Below are 7912 nucleotides of genomic sequence, written 5' to 3' on the forward strand. Positions count from 1 at the left end.
GTTAGTTGTGGGAATGACCCTCTTCTGAGGGTCATTTGATCAAATTTCCCCCCTAGGTCGAGTTAAAAAATTTAATAAAAAAATGTTTTTGGTGAGGTATGAACCCATAACCAAAACAAAGATTTTAAATTTTCATCTAGAACTACTAGACTATAATATCTTATGTTCAAAATTACAATATATTTAATTAAAACCTTAATATTTTTAATAATGGGCAGCCCTGGGGAGTGGACTGCCCTAGCCCGAGGGCTTGATGGGATTATCCCAGAATCGGCCTTAGATAGAAGTAGAAGAACTGTTAGAATGCCTGCTAGATTTAGGGATGATAATTTGAATAATTGCAATATGTTTAAATTTGATTTTAATATGTTTGAATCCTAGACTATAATGAGTCTAGCTCTTATAAAGAAGCTTTGAGGTCTAAGTTTTCTACTAAATGGATTGTTTATATGAATAATGAGATGAATTCTCTAAGAATCAATAATACTTGGAAACTTGTTCTTAAACCTCACAATTGCTCTTTAGTGGATTGCAAGTGGTTGTATAAGGGGAAACAAGAGTTTGAAAAAGTTAGATTCAAGGCTAGGTTAGTAGCCAAAGGATTTACTTAAAAGGAGGGAATATATTATGCTGAAATTTGCGCTCTTGTTGTCAAATTCACTACTGTTAAAATCATGATTGCTTTAGTTGCTCACTTTGATCGGAAATTGAAGCAAATGGATGATACTACTGCTTTCTTACATGGTGAACTTGATAAGAATATTTATATGAATCAACCTAAGGGGTTTGTTGACCCCAAGTTGCCTGATCATTTTTGTTTGTTAAAAAAAACCTTGTGTGGTTTAAAACAATCTCCTAGGCAATGGAATATCAAGTTCGATAAGTGCATGCAATCTTTGATGTATAAAAGAAGTTTTTTTGATCATTGGCTTTACTTCAAGAATATAGACTCTGTGTATTTTTTTTTGTTATATGTAGATGACATGTTGATTGTTAGCCCATGTCTGAAGTTTGTTATGCATGTGCAAAAATCGCTATGTGAAAATTTTGACATGAAAGACTTAGGTGATGCTAAGAAGATTTTGGTCATTAATATCACTAGCATGAATCCCGTGCATTTGCACGGATGAAAATATATATAAAATATTATTTATTTATAAATATTTTAAATAAATTAAGTTTCATTTTAAACTTAATATTAACTTATATTGTATCCCTTCGGCACTCACTTAACCGCTCAATTGACCCTCATCTTGCGACTCATATTTTTTTATATGCAATTTTTATCCCTTCGGCAAATCACTCACCAATCTTAGTCGACCTTAATTGATGACACACCTCTTATATATTGTCAAACTCAACAACTAACCATCCAATTGACCTTCATCTTGTGACTCACACTTTTCATATGACTTCATCCCTCGACAAATCACTCACCAATCTTATTCAACCTTTTTTTACTTCCACTTTAACAAATCAACAACCAATCCCCCAATTGATCATAGACTTCTTATCCAACATCAAACCAACCACTATCCAACATTCATCTCGTGACCTCACACTTTCAAATGCTCGTCAAACCAACCATTAATTTCAACCTCACACTCGACAAACCACCCACCCACCCGACCTTCATCTCGTGACCTCACACTTTCAAATGCTCGTTAAACTCAACCATTAACCCTCCAATTGACCATCATCTTGTGACTCACACTTTTTCATATGCTTCTCTATCCCCTTAGCAAACCACTCACTAAACCTAATCTTGTGACTCACACTTTTTCATATGCCTCTATACCTCAACAAACCACTCACCAATCTTAGTGAGCCTCTCTTTTACTCTCACTTCAATAAATCAACAACCAATCCTCAAATTGATCACAAACCTCTTATCCAACGTCAAACCAACCATTAACCACCATCCGACATTCATCTCGTGACCTCACACTTTCAAATGCTCGTCAAACCAACCATTAATTCAAACCTCACACTCGACAAACTACCCACCACTCGTCCTCAATCTCGTGACCTCACACATTCAAATGATCACCACACCAACCACTAATTCCGACCTCAAACTTGACAAACCACCCACCACCCGACCTCCATCTCGTGACCTCAAACTTTCAAATGCTCGTCAAACCAACCACTAATTCTGACGTCACACTCGACAAATCACCTACCACCTGACCTCCATCTCGTGACCTCACACTTTCAAATGCTCTTCAAACGAACCATTAATTCCAAACTCACACTCGACAAACCACCCACCATCCGATCTTCATCTCGTGACCTCACACTTTCAAATGCTCGTCAAACCAACCACTAATTCTGACCTCACGCTCGACAAACCAGTCAAGAATACATCGTTGAAAATATAAATTTGCATAGTTTGGGATTCGAAACCTGGTCTTCCAATAAAATGTGAATATTTAAACCGCTAGATTACTTATAATTGTTGAAATAATTTTATTATTTTGTGTATGCATATTTATTTTGTATTTAATATTTATTAACAATTAGTTAACCACCACCCGACCTCCATCTCGTGATCTCACACTTTCAAATGCTCGCCAAACCAACCAATAATTCCGACTTCTCGACAAACCACCCACCACCCACCCACCACCCACCACCCACCACCCACCACCCACCACCCGACCTTCATCTCGTGACCTCACATTTTCAAATGCTCGCGCCAACCCAACCTCTAATTCTGACATCACACTCGACAAACCACCCACCACCCGACCTCCATCTCGTGATCTCACACTTTCAAATGCTCGCCAAACTAACCAATAATTCCGACTTCTCGACAAACCACCCACCACCCGACCTTCATCTCGTGACCTCACATTTTCAAATGCTCGCGCTAACCCAACCTCTAATTCTGACATCACACTCGACAAACCACCCACCACCGACCTCTATCTCGTGACCTCACACTTTCAAATTCTCTTCAAACCAACCATTAATTCCAACCTCACACTTTCAAATGTTTGTCAAACCAACTACTAATTCCGACCTCACAATTTCAAATGCTCGTCATACCAGCCACTAATTCTGATATCATACTCGACAAACCACCGACCACCCAACCTCCATCTCGTGAACTCATACATTTAAATGCTCGTCAAATCAACCACTAATTACAACACCACACTTTTAGATGCCTATGATTTGTTTAAAATTTTGCATGTTCTGGGATTCGAACCCTGGTCTTCCGCATGAAATGTGAACACTTAAACCGCTAGACCACATATGATTGTTGAAATAATTTTATTATTTTGTGTATGCATATATATTTTGTATTTAATATTTATTATCAATTAGTTAATTTTTATATTAACATAAGAATTATTTATACTCACAAAAAAAAATATTATATATATATATATATGATGAGTGAAAAATGTATGATAAAAAATAAAATGTATTTATATAAAATTAATGATTAAAACTAATATATATAATATATATATATATAAGGTAACCAATAAATATTAAATTATGAAGGTAAATATTAAATTATGAAGGTAGGTGCATTTATAAAAATAAAAAAAAATTGTTTATATTTATATATAAATAAAATAAATATAAAAATTATGAAGTTAGATTCATTTATAACCAATTTTTTTTGTTTATATCTTAAATTAATATTAATATAGATAATGTTTTAGATAATATATGTTAATGAAATATATATTATATATAATATATATAATAATGGAAAAAACATAATTTAATTAAGAAATAAAGAAGAGGAGAGAGGAGAGAGGAGAGAGGAGAGAGGAGAGAGGAGAGAGGAGAGAGGAGAGGAGAGAGGAGAGAGGAGAGAGGAGAGAGGAGAGAGAAAATATTTGATGATATGAATTATATATGGATTAAGGTGGTGCTTGTTGACTTTAAACATTATTATATATATATATATATTTTGTTATTATTAATTATAAAAAAAAATATACATTATTGATAAAAAAAATATTTTATATTATTAGTGTAAAAAAAATATAAATATTTATATGGTAAGAGAGAGTAAAAAATACATAATAATTAAATTAAGGGAGAGAAATATATATATATATATATATATATATATATATATTAAAAAAAGAAACTTATATATATATATATTAGGAAAGAGAAAATAATTAAGATAAATAATTATTAGGAAAGAGAAATTATGAAATAAAGAGAAGGAGAGAGGAAAGAGAAAATATTTGATGACGTGAATTATATATTAATGACGTAGATTAATGGTGTGCATGTTGATTTAAATATTATTATATATATATATATTTGTTATTATTAAATATAAAAATAAATATGTTATGTAATATTATATTTTTTAATATAAAATTATTGATAAAAAAATATTTTATATTATTAATGCGAAAAAAATATAAATATTTATATGGTAAGAAAGAGTAAAAAATACTTAATAATTAAATTAAGGGAGATAAATATATATATTAGGAAAGAAATTTATATATATATATATATATATATAATTATTTGGAGAGAGAGAATAATTAAGATAAATAATTATTAGGAAAGAGAAATTACCTTATTTGTTAATGATTGTGGAGAGAGCGTATGATACACCTCCAACATTTTAAATTAAACGTTATTAGATATATATAGATTAGAGATAGAACAAAATTTTCTCTTGTGTTGAATCAAAGTGCATATGTTGCTAAAATTTTGAGTAAATTTTCTATGTCTTATGCTAAATATGTGAATATGCCTCTTGTTTCCTACTTTGTGTTAAGGATCAATCTCCTAAGACTGAAACTGAAATAACTGAAATGAAGAATGTACCTTATTTTAATGCTATAAGATATGTTATGTATCTCATGATTAACACTAGGTCTGATATAGCATATGCAATTAGTTGCTTGAGTAAATTTATGTCTAACCCTGATATGCCTCATTGGAATGTTTTGAAAAGACTTTTGAGATATCTAAAAACCACTATTGATGTTGGCTTGACTTTCTCTAAGTGTTCTATAGGTACTAAGTTAGTTGGTTATGTGGATTTCAATTATGCTAATGATAGGGATAATAGAAAGTCTATTACTTCTTACGTGTTTACTTTGTGTGGCTCTTGCATAAGTTGTAAGTCTCAATTTCAACCCATTGTTGCTTTATCTACTACAGAATCTGAGTATGTAGTTGCCACTGCAACTTTTAAGGAAGCAATTTGGCTTAAGACTATTTTGTCTGAAGTTAGTTTTCTTGACAAAAATATGGTTGTATTTTCTGATAGTTAATCTTTTATTCAACTGTATACAAATCCTATTTTTCATGATAGAATTAAACATATTGATGTTATGTTTCATTACATTCGGGATATTGTTGAAAAGGGCATTGTTAAGTTAGAGAAAATTCATTTGGATTTTTTTTTTGGGAAAACGGTTAAAACCATTTCATTAAAATCCCAAAAGTGGGAGGGTCAAGAATCAAAGCTAGACAAGTCTTAGATAGGATTATAAGATGACAATCAAACGACCCTAAAGAACCTGATTAGTAGCAATCAAACATACAAGAAATAGAGATTATAAACAAAGATTACAAACTGTATCAAATCCTAATTATCCCAATTAGGATTTTTATTTCCATACCAACCTGATGTTTCAACATATTATCTTCCTCTTCCTCTTGTCCTTCCTCTTCCCATTCCCCTTCCTCTTGCAATGAACGGGGGATGAACTGAAGAGGTTGATGAATACTACATATTCTCAACTTGATTTTTTTCTTTATATGAATTTGTTTTTATTTGATAAAAAGAATTATTTTTCAGAATTTCTAAGCTCTTCACCTTGTTGTACTCAACTAGAATTTCGAGATCATTGTCTTTAATTTCTTCAGCTTCATCTTTGGAATCCTCAACAACTTTAGATTCCTCTGTATCAACATTGACATTCTCTTCTTCCTCTTGATTAACCTTAGTATCTTCCTCCCTGTTTTCATCAGCAACCACTTCAACTTGATTTAATTGAAAATAATCAACTATTTCTTCAACATAATTAGGTTGAGGATCCACCTCCTTCTTCGTATTGCTTTCTTCTAGTACATAATTTTCTTTATCTTATGTTCATTGTTCTTTAACCACATTTTGCTCTTTAAAAATAGGCACATTTGTATCGTTTTCCTGCATCTTTACTTTTTGACCATTATGAATTTTCTGATCTTCTTCATTAGCCAAATCATATTTTGGGCTTGCATTTTGAAAAATATTGCAGAAAGAGCATCTGTTTGGCCTCCACTCATAAGTGTTTTCCATGATAGTAGGTTTTCCTTTTCTGTCTACTACTGTCATACTTTTCGGTAGTGTGCTTCTAGGATGCACCTCAATGCTAATTCTAGCAAATGTTAGGTGCTCTCCTCCTTCAGTAATTGGATCTATGTATAATGGTCTACCCAATAAACCTGCAAAATGACTAAGGACTTCAGAATTGTACATATGTGCAGGTATATTCCAGAGCTTGAACCATATCTGTGCAGTTTCTTTTGGCTTACTCAATAGGTTCAAGTCTTCGGACCATTTTTCTAACTTCATACAATTGGATCCTATATATGTTTGCCTATTTTATAGAATTTCCTCTAGATTAGATCCCTTCTTTAATTTAAGGAAATATAAATCATGGACATTTGCTGAAATCTTCTCCAGCCTTTTTTCTTCCCATTGCTTCAACAATGCATCTTTAACAATTAGGAAGGATACTCTGTTTTTCCCTATGTAGTTTCCCACAACTACATTTTCCCATTCCTTTATACAGTTTTCCTCTACTTCAGTAGGAAATTTAAATTCAAATAGAGAATTCAGTACCTCCACTTTTGTCTGTGTATTGCCCAAGTAGATTTTCCCTTTATAAGAATGATCTTCTGACTTTTTTGTATTGTCGTTCTTCCAGACTTCATTATTTTTCCATGTCGAGTTGTTCCTGATAGTATATGACTTAGATTTGGGAGCCTTCATTAGTTCCTTCATTGTAGCAACTGACCATCGAACAATTTCTTCATATTCTTCTTTTTTCAATAGATTCCAGTTTGAAGATAGTGGGTGTTGAGTTGAATTGTAATCTGTTATGCTTTCTCCTTATTGATGACAATTTCTCCCCTTTTGGCATGCATAAAGAGCTTTGTAATCTGATTTTTGAACCCAAACAGATTAGCTCTTTCATTATAGAATATCTTCCAAACTCCTTCATTATCCCCTTGTTTTCCTGCATTATTTTCAATAGGAATTTTCCAGCAGTAGTTGGAGCAGATTGCTTAATTGTGTTGGTATCCTGCTGTTCTTTGATAACTTTTTCAGAAATTCTTTCAAAAAATCTTTGACTGTTGCTTCCTTAATTCCTTCCAGCACAAAATCTATAACTTCTTTTGATTTATTACTTTTGTTCTTTCCCTTTCGCATAATGTCAAAGACAAAGTAATAGAACAAATTAATTGCAGAAACCCTAAGAGATGATCAAAAGTAAACCGCAATCGAGGGAAAAATCTAACGGCGCTTACAAATGTACAAGAAGCCCTAAACTAGAAACACTTAATGAACAGCGCAAGACAATACCGGGATGCCCGTGTCGATCGTCCCGTGCCGCCAGTGCCTATTGTGTCGCATGTGCCGATCGTGTCGTGTAGCTTGTGCCGATGGCGCTCCCTTTGATTAATGGTAATTCCGATGTTGATTTGATGACTTACGTTGTAGGACAATATCGTGTCGTCCGTGCCTTTTTTCCTGTGCCTATCGTGCCGTCTGTACCGATCGTGTCGCTTGTGCCGATCGTGCCGCCTGTGCTGATCGTACCGCCTGTGCCGATCGCGAATCAAATCTCCAGAGCTTTTCTTTCTCTTTTCTGATTTGAAAACCTGAATTCCCCAAAAGAAGTAAAATTCCTTCGGAATT

General features: G+C 33.0%; 1 protein-coding gene across 1 annotated transcript; it reads left to right on the plus strand.

Moving 5' to 3' along the window:
• The first annotated feature begins 210 nt into the window (after positions 1-210).
• LOC124930573 (secreted RxLR effector protein 161-like) lies at positions 211-5273 on the plus strand. Its single transcript, XM_047470905.1, has 4 exons — positions 211-297; positions 526-586; positions 688-784; positions 4871-5273. Exons 1-4 carry the CDS (start codon positions 211-213, stop codon positions 5271-5273), a joined length of 648 nt encoding a protein of 215 aa, XP_047326861.1.
• Positions 5274-7912: the final 2639 nt, after the last annotated feature.

The sequence above is a fragment of the Impatiens glandulifera genome, chromosome 3 (assembly GCF_907164915.1).
Source record: "Impatiens glandulifera chromosome 3, dImpGla2.1, whole genome shotgun sequence".
In the NCBI taxonomy this organism is placed as follows: Eukaryota; Viridiplantae; Streptophyta; class Magnoliopsida; order Ericales; family Balsaminaceae; genus Impatiens; species Impatiens glandulifera.

Excerpts from the sequence above, each read along its gene's own strand:
- LOC124930573 (XM_047470905.1), top strand. The coding sequence starts at position 211 with ATGGGCAGCCCTGGGGAGTGGACTGCCCTAGCCCGAGGGCTTGATGGG. Across the intron at positions 298-525 it reads TAGATAGAAGTAGAAGAACT|TGGATTGCAAGTGGTTGTAT; the intron begins GTTAGAATGCCT and ends ATTGCTCTTTAG. Across the intron at positions 785-4,870 it reads TATATGAATCAACCTAAGGG|GTCTGATATAGCATATGCAA; the intron begins GTTTGTTGACCC and ends GATTAACACTAG.